Here is a 16,895-nt window from a genome sequence, read left to right on the forward strand (position 1 = left end):
TGCCCACTCCTTACAAGAAGGCACTGCTAGCTCTGGGTAGGGAAGGCTTTTTCTTTCATCTTGGCACTCAGTGTCAAGACAAACCTTCATAACCTTCATAGTCTAGGGAACCCCCTCTCAAATTTTGAAATTTCCAAACCTCTTCTGGATTGCAGGAGCCAGAACACTCTTTGGATGCTAAATATTATTTAAATTACCCAATTTGAAGAAAAACTGTTCCTCATATTTTTCAGATGTACTTTGATCACTCCTAACCCAAGGCAGACTTTTTCAGTTTTAGAGAAGTGAAGTACTACATTTGCATTATGAGATAACAAACCAACTTAGAGAGGTGAAAGATAAAAAATAATAGAATGCTGCATTTGAGGACCTGACAATAACCTGTTTTCTTGACTTCTACTGAAATTTCTCAGAGGCATATTCTGGCAGTGGGGGCTGACAAGGCAGTTAAACCACATCTGCTTGAAGTGTCACTTTTCAGGACCAACCTTCTCCTGGACTGTTAACCTTCTTTTTAAAATTTTGATTGCACATCTGGTATCTGGCATTACCCAAGCCTTACAGCATTTTTGAAAATGCTACATCATTTCCTTCCAACTTCTCAACTAAGGGAACATTCTATTGGAGCTTTGATTAGCTCTCCCGGTCAGTGAAGATACAGATTAGAACTCGAGCAGCCTAGATGATGCCTATAAGGATTTTTGTTGACATCTTTTTATAGGCAGCATGTTGACATTTTGTACAGATGGAAAAATCTGGATTTGTTTCTCCCACTTACTGTTCTCCTACACATGTACACGCAGTCCTTGATGTATATATTTGCCAGTTTTAGGAGGATCAGATCAGTAATATTACAAGAGGGGAGTTTTAAACACCAGTGGTTTAGATTTGTATGTTTGTTCCTCACTCACAATCAGCTCAGCACAGAGCTACATCTGTAATTGGTTGCGACAGCAAACAATGCTATTTGCATATGTAAGAACCTAATTTGTGGTACTAATTATCATCCTTTCTTAGCCCAGAATTGCAAAGGTACATGCCTAAGCTACTTTTATGGTTTTTTGAAACCTTCTTATGTACCATTCTGCGACTTTAGCTGTCAATACCTTTAAAAACAGAATTTGGTATCAGTGTCATAGAATGTACTAAGAGAGAGAGATGAATAAAATGCATAATTTGCATTTCAGTTTGTCTCTGCATTTGATTTTGGACACAATATCAAAGGTTGGAGTTTTTTTGGTTTGGTTTGGGTTTTTTGTAAGAGAGAAATTCTGGCCCTTGCAGTACTTTTGGCAGGGGTCCCTTATCCCTTCTCTAAATCATGGTCGTTATCTGTGCACATACATGTCTTTCTTTCACAGCAGTATTATTTTTTCACATTTCAAGCTACCTCCTTCTGTTTCTGCTTTAGATTTTCATCTATTTTAGAGCTTCTGTTTCCTGTGATTACGTATTTGGTTCAATGCCTTAATGAGACAAGAATTGAGAGGAAATCAACAGCCATATATTAATTACATTTCAGCAGTTCCAGTCAAACAGTGTCTGGACTTTGACACTTGATTGCACTGATGTATTTTGATTAATTTGTAATTACAGACAGCAGGGCAAGCATAGAAAGTTTAGTGACTGATTTCTGTCTTTCATGCTTGACCTGGAACCTGCTAAAGTCAACAGCAGCCCACAAAGTCTCCATCCAAAATCCCTCAGAGGCATTAAACTGCCCATTAAAACCAGTGGCAGTTGTTTCTGTCTCAGCCTTTGTAACTTCTTCACTGAGCCAAAAGGCAGAATGGAACATCAGGCAAGAGGTTTTATTGACAGATTTTAAAAGGTTTATGATATAAATTGGAAACCTCTAGTAATAAATTATAAACCTAAAGATAATTATGAAGTTCAGAGCATATTTTTTTTTCCATGGCTTGTTAATTTACTTGCAAATAGGCTTTCTGGATTTAACACTGTGAGGAATTCACCAAATGTTTAAATAAACAAGTATCATATACATACATCAGTTTGGCATTTCACTGTTCCATCTGGCCTCTGCTTTTGGTTGATTGGAAAAACAAACCTGATCTGTTGAGAGACTAATGAATGTCTACTTATGGCTGTTACTTACTGGAATTATACTGGCCAGATAATACTGGAATTAACTTCTCTTTCTATTTCTAAAATATTTCTTAATCACTGTATTTCCAGACAATTCTTTTGGAGATAAAAATTAATTGGAATCATATCACACTGATTCAGCTTATTATCTTTACTGAGAATTTCACCTGCTAAAGACAAAACTAATTTTTCAATACATTTTATTAAAGGTATGCTCATGCATTAAATGGGAGCAAATATGGAGATAATTAATCTGTGTTGTGAAGTTCCCAACTGTTTAACTCCTAAAAATTTTATTAAAACAGTCTCAACTTTTTAGTTTTAGTGTAGTTTAAATAGTGACAAATTTTAAAGAAATGAGAAGGCTGCTAACTAGTTTGTGACAATGGTTACATGCCTGGTTCATTGCAAGCAATTAAGAAAACAACTTCTGATATCTGCTAATTGCTGCTTAGGCAGTATTTATTGCAAATGCTGCACAAATGGAATGTTAGAGCAACTGACCATGAGATACATAAATAAGTAGGTTGTTTTACCAGGAATAGAAGAACTCCAGCTTGTTTAGATCCTCTTAATATTTTTAGAGACTTCTTTGAACATCTTTGGAAAGTTCATACATGTGCTATGGCAGTTTAGAAAGATGAAAATTGCTGGAAAAAGAATTTTACAATTAAAACATGAATACTGCTCTACTATGAATAAGAGACTTAATAACCAAGAGTGGCTGCATGCTTAAAGATCTCCTTGTAGTACTTGCAGCCTTGAGGTCAAATATTCATACCTTGGGAATGTAATTTTTGGCTTTAAGGAGCGATCTACTCTGCTGACTGGAAAGTTGCGATTTTTGCAATCACTCAATCTAAAACCTAAAAATCAGGATGACTCCCCTTTGGTATAAAGCAGGAGATACTGTCAGCCTGTGGAGTGTTAGAAGCTGGAAAATCCATGAAAACCTCACAAAAACCTTTTTACTTGGCACACCTTCTGCTGAGCCCTCATGAATCACAGGAATTTGCTCCATAGGCAGTATTTCTAGAGGTACTGCAGGCTGTACAGGTGGGTGTATGTACATATTGTCTGTGTCATGATTAGCGCTAAGTTGCCCGACTGGTGTTCCTGTCAAATAAGCAAACCTTCCTTCACCACAGCTTGGCTTTCATATTTAGGGTAAAAAATGCCAATGCCAACGTTTCCTCCAGCAACATTTTCAGTCTTACCTGAAGCCTTTAAACGCTCGTCACTACCCTGCAGGCACAAAGCGCTGCGCTAAGTGCAGGAGCAGCGCTGCTCACAAAGGCTCAGCAGTGCCACTGCCCGCAGCTTGGCACAAATCGACAGCGCTCAGAGGGGGTTCTCCCTTGACCTTTCTTAACTATTATTTTTGTTGTACTCCAGCAGGGTCTAAGTGTCGATTCAGAGCCTGGGCAGTTTGCACAGCCTGTCTTTGCATATTTATTACGTGAGACTGACTGTTCTTTGTCTACACAGTTTCTAGGAACCTGAGAAGTGCAAAGGTCCCCGACACCAGAAACAGGTGCTGAGCACACTCCAGGTAACTCTGCATGTTATATATGGTCTGAAACCATACCCTCTCACAGACCATGCCAAAGCTGGACTTGTTAAAAATGGAAGTGCTTGAAAGGGCATGGCTTGGGTTGTTCCATCATTCTGAGTTTAGGGTTGTTTTCACATTTCCTCCAACAAATTTGGTGATTATGCCTGCAGATATGTTTTCCTCAAAGTAGGGCTACTAACTGACTAGCAGTTATTTTGTGCTGAACATCCCTTCATCACTCTTTAGCTGAAACAATATCTTGGATATCATACTATATTTGGGCAGTCCCTTCGCTGCTTCATAAATTAGCAAGTCTGGGCAGCAGGACTGCTTTTGGCAGAATTTGCCAAAAGTCTGGCACAGCTGGAAGTACAGCTCTTCATGCTCATTCTCATTAGCACTATTAGTTCCCTCTTTCTTAGCCCAAAGAACATATTTAGTTGAACATTTCACTTCCATTTTCAACAGGCTAAAATTTATTTTCAAATCTGCCCAAACTTGGCAGAAAATAATCCTTTGACATGCATGATCTTGGAGGACCTTTTAGTCAGTGATAAAACATGGCTCTTGGCACAAAATCCTTTCCTCCATGAGATTTTTCTTGTAAGCTTCACTACTGATATTGGATATTTGGGAACATTTGAGAAGCAGCTTGACCTTTTTGCATTCAAGCTGTGCTTACTGGATTTGGATGAAAATCTGCTTAGTATTTCACATACACACTTTGAAGTTCTATCAAGTCTATCAGTGTTTGGGTTGTTCAGGGACCATATCACTGTGAGTTTCACCCTGGGTTCAAAGCTGGCTTGGTGTAAATTCATCAGCTCTGTACTGTGGGAGTTACAGGCTGCAGGATGGATTTTTGGGAGCTGCCTTTTATCATGCACTGACCTAAACTGTCAGAAAACCTACATCAAGCGTGTTCAGACACGTCGAGTTTCAGAGGATCTGGAATGTTCCTTCCCAAGTAGGGTGATGTGTTGACTTGTATCACTTTCTCCTGCAGAATCAGGACACTCCTGCCCACCCTCTTGGTTTATTTAGCATATGGGATCAGGCACTACTCATCCAGGCAGTTCCTAAATCAATGGAACAGAGGATTAATAGCATGTGGAGCATGCCTCCTCCTCAGGCCTGGGGTCTCTTCAGCGGTGTATCTACCCTTGGGTTTATTCCATACTGTTCCATTTATCATTATCCCTGCCTGAATTGTGTTGGCTGCTACATCCTTTTATCAAAATTATTTCCTCTTGGGTAACTGAAATAAAGCAAGCAAAGAATGAAAAGAAAAATGGAAAATCCACCACTGAAAAGATGCAGAGATATTTTTTAAAGCAGAGTGAATATCCAGGCTGTAGCCTGCAAGAGAAAAGGATACAAAGGTTTATATGTGTGCTGAGTGAGGTGGAACAACACACAAAATATCATAGTCTTGTTTTGCTTCTGAGTTCATTACTATAACCTGGAAAATAGGAAAGAAGATTACAAGTTCATGCTCAAATACCCTGCTCTGCCAGAGCTATTTCTGAAGATGGAATGATTTGAGGTATTTTAGTTTGTTGGATTAGGATAATTTCAGAATGGGTTTGGCCCAGTTAAAGAATGCATTGCTTTAAATATAAAGGTAGCCCTCACGTTCAGGGGCAACTAATCTACATTCTGTATATTAATGTGGGATAATTGAATTTCCTAAAATGCAATTTATTTTTACTCAGAGAAGAAAATGTCTGTAAGAAGGGCCAAATATTATAGGTGGTTCTGCTTTGCCCATGATTTTTTTGCTGGTGTGTTGAGTCCAGAAACCGTAACACATTGAAAGTATTTACTCATAACGTTTAATTTCTTGTACGTTGTGTGTGTGTATCTGCATATGAGACCAGAGAAATGCTTACACAAGCAGAGTTTGTGCTTCAAACAACTCATTTTATTGCTAGCTCTTGTATTTGCTAAGCAACACCAATTAACTCTTCCTCAAAATACCCTTCCCTCAAATAAAACTGCCGCTATTTGCAGTTGTGCCACACAGCTCAGGACATTGCACTTGCTGCATGATTCCTCCAGGAAAGGCTCATTTCTGCATCAGATCTGTGCAGGTGCATTAAATGCATTAACCTCCCCATGTCAACCTGTGTCTAATCAGTCTCAATGTCTAGAAATTTCCATCTGGTGTTAATGGTGTTTTCCCACCGTGGTAACCAGAAATCTAAGTGCACACCTGGTCTCATACAGATCAGGAAGAATTTAAATCAAATTCCTGGCAGCTGTTCAGTACATAGTAAGTGTTATGCCTCCTTTATCTTCTGTTATATTAAAACAGGGGGAGACGAAATGAAAATAAAATATAAATTTGCCCTTCCAGTGTCTTCCCCAAGTCTGCTATACCAGCGATATCCCTGCTGGCTTTGAACTGAGCTTCTGAGACCAGCGTCTTTGATATGATCCTTGCCCTCTCAGTCATGCTGCTTCCTAGAGCAGTCTATGTCCCTGATCTGCTGACAGCCAGATTGCTATTTTTTCTTCTGCATTGTACTGAGGGGAGAAGTGACATTATGCTGTTTGCAGTGGATTTTCTCCCCCCTACCCCCCTTTTAAAATTAATTATTAAATGTGATGCCAGGGACAAATTATTCTTCAGGGCTGAAGAACTGTGATCTTTCTAATAGGCTTGGATTATTTCCAGCTGGTTTTAAGCACCTTTCTCCATTAGCTAGAGAGGTGATTAGCATGAAGAGCCTCCTGAGTGAAGTGTCTTTTTAGCATTTAAAGTTAGCACTGGTGAACAGGAATGCTGAGCCCGGCATCAGGCCCATGGTAATGGCCCAGCTGCACCCTCAGCCCATCACTTTCTCCTGAGGGAATTGCCTGTTTTCCCTCTGTTTCAGTACAGACTTTCTCACAAACAGGGCCAGTACATCCCTGCACACTGCTCTGTGTCACCTGTATAAAGTGCCAATGGGAGCCTGCTCTCCTGTTTGAATGGCTGATGGGAGCCCGTCCATGGGACAGCTCAAGCAACCTGGCTTACAAATGCTGTGACCATCCCTGCCAGGGTGAGCCTCTCACCTCCACGCTGCTGTGCTGGCTCACACTCTCCTGTTTATTCTCAGAATCACAAAATCAATTAGGTTGGAAAAGACCTCCGATATCATCGAGTCCAACCTATGACCGAACACTACCTTGTCAACTAGACCATGGCACTCAATGCCATGTCCAGTCTTTCCTTAAACAACTCCAGGGACGGTGACTCCACCATCATCCTGGGCAACCCATTCCAAAGTTTAATCACCCTTTCTGTGAAGAAATTCTTCCTGATGTCCAGCCTACAACTCTCCTGGCGCAGCTTGAGGCCCTGTCCCCTCATCCTGTCACTGGCTGCCTGGGGGAAGAGCCCGACCCCCACCAGGCTACAACCTCCTGTCAGGGAGTTGTGGAGAGTGACAAGGTGTCCCCTGAGCCTCCTCTTTTCCAGGCTAAACACCCCCAGCTTCCCCAGCCGCTCCAAACGGGACTTGTGCTCCAGATCCCTCCCCAGCTCCCCTGTCCTGCCCTGGACTCGATTGCTGTAACTCAGACCAGCCGTGCCAGAGCCCTGACCGAGAGAGTTCAGGGGTCGCTCCCTCGGAAACGAACGCGCTCCAGGCACCGTCCGGGATACCGGGGCTGCGCCTCCTCAACTGAGCCCCGCGGGTCCGGCGGCGCTGCCTTTTCCCTTTAAAACCCGCATTTGGAGCCGCTCCCGGCCGGGGCTGAGCGGGGCGCGGGGCGGGCACGGCGGGGGCGCAGCGCCCCCTCCCGGCAGCGCCGCCGCAGACACTGCCCGCAGGGTCCGCCCCGCCGAGCCGGGCGGGATCCGAACGGGGAACACCTCTGTGATTTGCACCTTGTGTTTAATCATTCTCTCTTTCATCGCTCTCTTTTTATTACCTGGAGACGAGCCCGCAAACAGGGTGGGCAGCCCGTGCTCAGCGCGGTCCTCCCCCCCGCCAGGGGGCGCTGCGGCCGCGCGGTCTCGCCCTGTCCCCGCTGCCCGTGTCGCGGTTCCCGTTCCGGGCGAGGCGGCGGCGGCGGCGCTGGGATGGACCGGGAGCTGCTCCGCCAGGCGCTGAGCCACCACGGCCCCGCGCTGCTGTCGCTGCTCCGCGCCGAGCAGCACGACAACCCCGACTTCCGCGGGCTGCTGCCGCCGCCCGGGGCCGCCCCGGAGCCGCCCCGCGGGGCCCCGCCGGCCGCCTGGTGAGGGGCGCCGGGGCAGCGGCCGGGCGGGCCGTGAGGGGCCGCGGGGCGCCACTCACCGCGTTCTCCTTCCCCCAGGAAAGACAGGGCGAGCCTCGACACCGAGATAAAGCGCTTCATCGCCAAGAAGGCGGATCTGCTCTTCGCGCACTCGTGGAAACCCAACGGGCCGATCGAGGACACGATCGAGGAGAATGAGGGTGGGTGGGTGAGGGGGGTCGGTAACGCCCGCGGGGTGGGTGAGGACACACTGTAGGTAAGTGTGGGACACACTACGTGTAAGTGTAAGGACACTGCACTTGAATTAGCGGTATCTTTAAAACAGGCCTAAAAACTTTTCTTATTGCTTTATATGGGATGTGCACGAGCTTCCCGTTGGCACAAATAAGTCGGATTTTAGCGTGTTGTGCTGCCGTGATGTATTCTGTATTTTCAGGCAGTACTTTGGTCGTTTGTAACCGACTCTGTGTCCTGTGTTGCAGAGTGTTATGCTGTCATGCCGCCCCTGGAGAGGTTCATGGAGGTGCCCAGGGAGGAGAGGAGGGAATTGTTCTTCCGTGACATCGAGCGAGGCGATATCGTGATCGGGAGGATCACCTCCATCCGGGAGTTTGGCTTTTTCATGGTGTTGATTTGTCTGGGAAGTGGTGTCATACGGGAAATTGCAGATTTGGAAATCACTGTAAGATACAGCTTTGGTCAATGCTCCGTTTTTGACATATGTTAGTTGCTTCTTGGATCTCTTAACGGAGTGGTGTGTGTGAAGGTGAAACTGAGCTTTGGGATGATGGGTGGTTGTCTCTTTTTGTGGGCAGCTTATGATGCTTTGCTGAGCCAGGGAACACATCTTGTTATGACCCACACTCTATTACTTTTGGGTTCAAAAGTTCATCATTTGTGGATGCGTGAATTTTTATTTGAACCAAGCCATTTTTTAAGTGTCACAGTTCTGATGTACATTAAGCTTAAACACATCTTTCTATGGCTTAATCTTGGGGGGGAAAAAACTCCAACCTTTCGGCTTCATTTATGATATTCAGGCTTTCTTGTGTTGCAGGCTCTGTGTCCTGTGAGGGATGTGCCTCCTCAAAGCAACCATGGAGATCCTCTGTCTTATTATCAAACTGGAGACCTTATTCGAGGTGAGTAGTTGTAGAATTGCTGGGAATTGGTTTGTTTGGGGTCTGAAATGTTTCTGTGGTTTTATCTTAACCTTTATGACTTCTTTAGCTGCAGTCAAGGATGTGGACCGTTACCATGAGAAGCTCACGGTGTCTCTTTACAGCTCAGCTCTTCCACCCAACCTTTCCAGTACCAAACTGGGCGTGATCACCTCCGATGACTTCCCAGTGCATTATAAGTAAGGATGTGCTACCTCTCTGCGCTTGCTGGGTGTAGCGACTGTCTCTGAAGAGTGTGTCTTGACAGGTTGTCTGTCCCTTAAACTTGCCAGTGGTGTTTCTGATTTAATTGGATAATTACATACTTCTTGTTGTTCATCTCTTTAATATACCTGCATCTGGATATGTGGGTGTGGTTGGTGTTTTAGCTGCTTTCCCAAAATGTAAGGAGCAGAAAGCGTAGTGAGGTGTCTGTTGCTTTAGGACTGTGTTAACAAACAAATGAAAGAAACAAAAACCTTGAGAGACTGGAGTAGATTATTAACATTTCAAAACTCCCCTTAGAAGACAGGAGGACACAGCTAACTCTGCATTTTTATAATGGTTTTGTATGTTCTGGAGGTACCTTGATGGGTGCCAAAGTAGGTTTCAAAAGCTCACTTAAGAGGAAGGATATAAGGGTTGCTAAATAGTAGGAAAATAAATGCCTGTAGAACAGAATGGCTTGTGAGCAGTAATATAAATATCAATATAGGCATTTTTATTCTCAATATAAGGATGAAAAGATTAAGTATAGAGCCTGTGAGGTTTCATTTGTGTACATTGGTGCTTTTTTTAAGGCGAAGCATGGAAGTTGCTAATACAGGAGAGACATTTGAAGAGGTTTTGCATCGTTCCCCAGGATTTGCTAATCCATCATTAGTTGAATATTTAGCAGAAAAACTAGGACTAAGTGAGTCAAATCCACCGTCTTTGCTGAGAAGTCTTCAAATGTAAGTGATTTTTATATTGTTCCTATACTGTAGCTCTGTGGAGATTATTCTAATCCATTGAAATAGACTTGTGAGTAGAAGTCCTAGACCAGTTATACTTAAACCTTTTTCATTTTGACTTGCATGACTGCAGCTTACATGTCCTTAAATATTTAAAAGCAAACTCCTCTACATTAAAGAATTTTTATTTGAAATTCTCTTGCTCTGAATAAGCAAAATACCTTATCACACACAATGTTTGATACCAAATACTTTAGGAATTTATTGCATAACTCTTGTTATCTTCTTTGTATTGAAGCACAGGATGTTTAAGTTTTAATGTTTTCTGACAGATGTTTATTTTAGTAATAGATATGATCTCTTTAGTAAAATGGGGTCAGATATATATAATGGTTGATGTTGTCAGCCCCACAAATGTTAGGCCCAAAATAAGTGTGAACTTGGTATGTTTCTGTTAAATGTACTGCAGTTGTACTTGTTCAATTCAGGACTTTTAGAATGGTTTGGGAAAAACTGGTTTTAGAAATAAATAACCTTCCTGACTGAGGGAGAGCAGTAAGGCATGTATGAATAATATTTCAATTTATTTTGACTGCATTACATATTATAAGTTTAACTTTGTAGACTCAGAAGGCCAACTTGATGTTTTTGTTTGTTTTTTTCCTTAAAGTAAAAATTTCAATGAAGAAGATTTTGCCCCTGCATTGAGGAAAAAGCAGTCTGCATCTTGGGCCCTGAAATGGTACGTGGTACTTCTTGTTATTAGGTTAGGTTAGGTTACAGGTTATATTTCTTCAAAGAAAATACACGTTAAATCAGTTTTTCCACAACATGTGTAGTGATCTGCTAAGTGGGTATGTGATAGATAAAGTCCCAAGATTCAGTTCCAAAATGCATCTCAGCTTTAAGGGAGAATGTTTATAATATTCTGGCCCATTCATGAGATTGAGAGCACAATTTGTGTTAACACCAAGTACACAATTCTCTGTTTTTCAATTGAGTGTTCAATGACCTCATACTTGTCAAGTCATTTAAGCCTCAGACTGTAAATGTAACAAGTGACCTTGCTGTCTTTGGAAAGTTAAACGTATTTCCCTTGCTGCATTTGGAACAGCAGCCCTGGATATGTGCTGTTGCTTTTACACTGCACAGTGTATTTGCAACTTTGATTCATTGCAAAAAAAGTTGCTTATAATATTAATTAAATTTCAATTTTTTTAAAAAGTCTGTAATGAAAAGCTCTGAAAATCAGTTTACATTATTCTCTTTCAATGAGTTAATCTCTTAGCAAATGTGGAAGAAATGTTAAGGTAATGCGAAATTTAAAGCTTCAAAATATTGTTTAAGATGAGCTGGTTCCAGTGTGTGCCATCTGCCCCTGTCACCTTGTGCAGTTGGTCTGATGGCGTTTTTGAGCTTTGGAAACAATTAAGCCTGTTCCAGGTTCATGGTGGTAGGTGAAGAAAATGACTTAAATAATCATTCCATAAATAAAAACAATGTAATGTAGTAGCATCATCTGCAGAAATTCTCTTGAGTGCCTTAAGATTTTGGATTAAAGACAATATATTGTTGTGGAATTAAGTCAATATTGTATTAATTTGAAATGCCAGTGTGAAGTACATGGTAACAAGGCTCAGGTTTTATTACCTATCATGTGTTTGGAATCATCATTTGTGAGTAACAGTGCAAAATCTGCATAGACAAACTGTACCTAAGATTTTCTAAATATTTTTTCTCCAGTGTGAAGGCTGGGGTGGATTATTTCAAGGTTGGGCGCCATGTGGAAGCCATGAATGAGTACAACAAAGCTTTGGAAATTGATCCACAAAACGTTGAGGCTTTGGTAGCACGTGGAGCTCTGTAAGTCTGCTTGTCTCATTGGTTTTTCTGCTCTGCGAAAGAGAAACCTCACTGCAATCTGTGCAACTTTCTGTTCTAGGTATGCAACAAAAGGAAGTCTAAACAAAGCCATTGGGGATTTTGAAATTGCTTTAGAAAACTGTCCTACCCATAGAAATGCAAGAAAATACCTGTGTCAGACCCTTGTGGAAAGAGGCGGGCAGTAAGTGTTGGGGTTAGGGGTTGGTTTGGTTGTTAACGATTTTTCTCATAATATTTTTTTTTTAATACCATTCTAGTTAGGATACAGAAGGGCATCTTTCCTTCCTGGCTGTGTTTAAAAAAAAAGTCCTTGAAAATATCCCTGCTCGTGTAGTTGGTTTACACTTTGTCCTCTGTCCCAGTTAAAATCCTGGCAAAATGTTTGAGGTTTAATCCTCAATATCCGTTTTAATCCTTTATACCCTTTCACTGCTAGGATACCAGGCTTGCATAAAGTCCTCTGAAATGTTTGAATATATTCCAAAAGGCTGTGGGGTGGGGTTTTTTTTTAGATAAAATCTTTGTAATAAAATGATGTACTGTAACTCTTCTGAAATATTGGTGAACCCCTCTAACACAAAATTTTAATTCTGAATATTCAGAGAATAGGTTTCTTTTAAATCCTCTGTTAAGAAGAGAGAGACATATTATTGGAATTGGAATTGACATTTTGAAGAGTAGTGTTACTGATCGGGGGTAGGAGATGATTATGTCAGAAATGCTGTTTTGGTGGCCTGAGGTGATAGAGGTGGTCTCCTAGGGATGCAGTGGTAGTGTCATTGTGCAAATAAGAAATATTTGCAAATAAGAAAGTCCTAAAAATAAGAAGAAGCTGCCAAAATCTGTGTCTTAACTGTATATGAATTATCATTGAATTTTAGATTGGAAGAGGAAGAGAAACTACTAAATGCTGAGAGTTATTATAAAAAAGCCTTAAGTTTGGATGAGACTTTTCAGGAAGCAGAAGAGGCCTTAACAAAACTCCGTAAGCACATCCAGGTGATTCTTTACTTTCTTTTCACATGGTGCTCTCAGTGACGATAAGTGAACATCAAAAATCATATTAAATCTTCTGAACAGAGAGGGTTTGAGTTGATGGTTTGTCTTACTCTCTGCTTCCCTACTCCACAGTAAATCTTTTCTAGTGAGCATTATGGCTGTACCTACCAGAAGAAAGGTATCTCTTGGTGACTCCACTGTTTTGAAAAGGATAGTAAAGAAATGCCAGACAGTGGAGACAGGGAAGGAGCAAAGCAGGGATAAGAATATCCCATCCCACAAGCATGATTAATGCTGTTAACTTAAAACTTCTGTGAATACAAAGTTGCAAAGTGTAAAACACTTCTGCAAGCCAGATTAACATTGTCGCTATATAGCGACAGATCCTTGTCACTGGCCAGATCCTGGGCCTTTGGTAATTACAGAAAGATAGAGAAACACCAGGCAAAGTTAAGGCATGGGGAGATCACAGGAGAAGGGAAATTAAAAGGTAATTTAAAGGCAAACAGCAGGAGGTGGAGGGTGGGCGGGCAGACAGTTTGAATATCTCAGCTTTCTCCTCTGCTCTCTGGTGGTTTTTTCCTCTCTTCCCTTGCATGCAGCACGTTTCCCAGGTGAGCCTGGTGGGTCTCTGTGCTAATCTGAGTTGTCATCTTCTGTCTTTCGTTCACCTCCTTTGCTTGTGTTGTCTTCCACAGCAGGTCAAAGAGTAAAACAGAGCACTGAGGAACAGGCTTGTTTTGTTCTGTGCTTCTGCATGTGAGGATGTACATAGGCTGGGGTAGATGGCCTTAGTCAGCATTTCTTCAGTTGGTGGAGCCATAATGCTGACAGGTTGTGTGGAAACAAGGGGGAAGAGGAGACAGGACAATCTTCTTAATAAAATTGAACTACACCACAGATAAACAGGTGTATGGTATTTGAGCAGTATCTGCATTTGGCTGCTTTAGAAAGAGGTGTCAGTTAAAATGAGGGAGATAAATTTTTCTCCTTTAACACTTTGCTATGGTCATTGCTGCAGCAAAGAACACGATAGCTGTTGGTTGTTGGTGTGCATGGCCTTGGCTGCAACAAAGGGTTTCCTTTATTATAGCTGTTAGCATAGTTGCTAAGTTTTGAAAACTCTAATCAGACTTTCTGCTCACTCTGAATCTGCATAGAGCTGCTGTGTAGGGCTGTAGGTGGCAGAAGTCTGATCTCTTATAGAGTTAAGTAGTCTAAGGATTATTCATCTGGTGAGATGCTCTTCCGCATTTACCTGTAACTTATGTATTAAGTCTGATCCTGTCCCTGCTGTGCTAGAAGGGCTGAAATGGCACTGGAGTGTGTTTTCCTGTAATACTGATGATGTGTTTTTCTCCAATGCATTTTCCTCTGAACGGGACCGTTGTTGCTGTGTCTGACGTCTGGTGCTGCTCGTCACCACCAAACCCCTGGATCGCGATTTCTTACGTAAACTCTGCGTCAAACTGGGCTGTGAAATGGTTACCAAACGGTTTGTATTCAAACGTGGCCAACTTGAATTCGTCTGAAACTGGGTCCTACCATGTTTTACTTGTAAACTGCAATAATGATACTTTCCATCAAAATTTTGTCTCTATTTTGGTTTGGTTTTGGTTGTTTGGTTTTTTTCCTTATTTTCTATATGTTGGTAATATTGGGGATTTTTTGCATATTCTACCTATAACTTTTGGGCTCTGTGTTTCACGGTGTGCTGGATCACGGGTACCACTGCAATGACTGGTCAAATATATTTTTTAATGGAATAAAAACTGCAATATGGTCCTTAAATATAAACCTGCCTATCACAATGGCCAATACCAAACTCCTGAACAAAATTAATTTTTGGTCTGGGAATACTGGTAAAACATCCCTGGTGTGATTATACATTTGAATGGGGTTGAATGGGGGAAAATACCCATGTTAACACTACTAATGTGATCTTTTTTATGATGCTTGGGTTCAAAAAAGAAATCTTTGGAAATGAGGGAGAAACAAGCTGCCAAAGAAGAGAGACAGAAAGCAAAGAAAGTAGAAACAAGTGCAGAAAAATTGCGTAAGCTCTTAAAAGAAGAAAAAAGGTAACTGTTATCTTCAGGATATTGGTTATGGGGCAGTAAGTGCAGACAAGACTGTGAACAATCCCATTCCAGACAGATTGTCCAGCAGTAAGCTAGGGAGAATTTCTCCCTGGGTAAGCTGCTTTACCTCCAGAACGTTTTTGTGGGCAGTGTCCTTTAATGCATGTAACTTTTAATGTGCATGTGGAAGAGTTGTTGGAATACTTTGCAGTGTGACGTATTTCCAAAGTGTAATGCCATGTGTAATTGGGAAACATGCCTTTTATAACAAACTGTTCAGTGGATTTAATCTTAATTTTTTGATGAAGAAATGACATTTGGAATTGTCTTGCCAGGTCAGGCTGAGTTTCCCTTCACACCTTACAGTCCAAACTGGGGTATACAAATTTGCTTTCTGCATGTAATTTTTGCCTGATACTGAAGATTATCTCACGGGTTAATTACGTTTTTTTAGGTTGAAGAAGAAAAGGAAAGTATCGACTTCCTCCTCCTCCTCTTCTTCATCCTCCTCCTCCTCATCATCATCATCAAGTGATTCATCATCAGATGAATCAGTGTCTTCTTCCTCCTCTTCCTCTGATCACAAGAAACGTAGGAAAAAGCGTCGGCATAGATCTGAGTCTGCTCGCAGCTCCAAAAAAAGCTCATCTAGAGCTTCTTCCCATTATAAAGATCAGAATAGGAAAGAGGAGTGGTATTCCCCTCCGGCTGATACCTCTGCTTCTTTTCTTAACCAAAATTTTGAAGTGGAAAAGCTGCTGGAAAGGCAGGACAGCTTAGCGTGTCCAAAAACGGAGGTAAAAGAGAAAGACAGACACTGTTCTTTGTCGAGGACTTCAGGTGATGATGAAGACACTTTTGGAGGTAGGTCTGAAGATTCAAGAGATTCTTACAGTAGCTCCAGAAGTCAGCCAAGTCATAGCAGAACTGAAAAATATGGTAAACCAGAGAGATTTTTCTCCAGTTGGAGGGGCTCTTCAGGTTCGTATCATAAATCATATGATAAACCGTGGATGCATTATTACCGGAGGTCAGAAAGGGACGTAGAGGGGAGAAGAGAGCAGTTTAGAAGACATGGCTCAGGTCAAGACAGGTATTACGTGTCTCCATCAGGGTCTGACTATTCTGGCAAGTCGTGGGGGAAGTACAGGTCATACTCTAGCACCTGCTCACGTGAAGGTGACAAAGGTTATGATAGTGACAGGCATGTGTCAGGTCAGTATAAGAATGAAAGCGAGTCTAAGAATAGGAAAAGAAGTTCTGAAGAGACTGATAAAACTAAAGAACCAGATGAGGAAATGTCTTTAAATGGTACAGAACAAGCAGAAAGTGGCACTAAAAGAAACCTGCCCCAGAACTTAGTTAACATATTCAACCAAATAGCTGAGTTTGAGAGGGAAAAAGGAAGTAAGCAGAAGAAACAGTGAAGTACCCTGAGAATACACTGTTTGGATGAGTGTAGTTAAATGAACCTTTAACTGAGTATCTTGTGAGGAAATGCACATAAAGAGTGATAGAAAGGCAGGATTTTTTCTGTATTGCAGGATGTCAAAAAATTCTAAAAGATTATGTGGTGGAAAGAGATGGAAAGATATCTTACATAAAATAGCAGTTATTATTTAAGTTTCCTGTGCTCTTAATTTGAGGTGTTCCTGTACAATATTCTGTATGATGGGCTGAAATCCTTTGATACCCCTGGATATAGTTAGCTGTGACTTGCATCAAATAAGCACTTTAACAACAGATGGGTTTGATTTGGTTTGGTTTTTCTTGTCCTTGGGGTACTACTGACTGTTGATATTTTTCTATCAAACTTCCAGCTATAGAAAAGGGATAACTGAATGAAGTCATGTGCCATCACAATGTATATAGTTCATTTGATCATTAAATTTTCTTAATTTTTCTTTTGTGTCTGGGTTTTTGT

The 16,895-nt window shown here is 41.6% G+C and overlaps 1 protein-coding gene across 2 annotated transcripts; it reads left to right on the forward strand.

Moving 5' to 3' along the window:
* Positions 1 to 7,727: 7,727 nt before the first annotated feature.
* Positions 7,728 to 16,874, forward strand: TTC14 (tetratricopeptide repeat domain 14). 2 transcript variants are annotated; one of them, XM_017810699.1, is made up of 12 exons: positions 7,728 to 7,894; positions 7,973 to 8,094; positions 8,377 to 8,576; positions 8,952 to 9,036; positions 9,125 to 9,254; positions 9,855 to 10,007; positions 10,678 to 10,749; positions 11,751 to 11,870; positions 11,950 to 12,072; positions 12,773 to 12,890; positions 14,862 to 14,971; positions 15,426 to 16,874. In XM_017810699.1, the coding sequence occupies exons 1-12, from the start codon at positions 7,737 to 7,739 to the stop codon at positions 16,396 to 16,398; spliced, it is 2,364 nt and encodes a 787-aa protein (XP_017666188.1). In that variant the 5' UTR covers positions 7,728 to 7,736; the 3' UTR covers positions 16,399 to 16,874. The 2 variants fall into 2 exon arrangements, 1 of the variants encoding a protein (XP_017666188.1); XR_001874038.1 differs by lacking the exon at positions 15,426 to 16,874 and having other exon boundaries at positions 12,773 to 14,385; positions 14,862 to 14,963.
* Positions 16,875 to 16,895: the final 21 nt, after the last annotated feature.

The sequence above is a fragment of the Lepidothrix coronata genome, unplaced genomic scaffold (genome assembly GCF_001604755.1).
Source record: "Lepidothrix coronata isolate B3197 unplaced genomic scaffold, Lepidothrix_coronata-1.0 Scaffold29, whole genome shotgun sequence".
NCBI classification, from domain to species: Eukaryota; Metazoa; Chordata; class Aves; order Passeriformes; family Pipridae; genus Lepidothrix; species Lepidothrix coronata.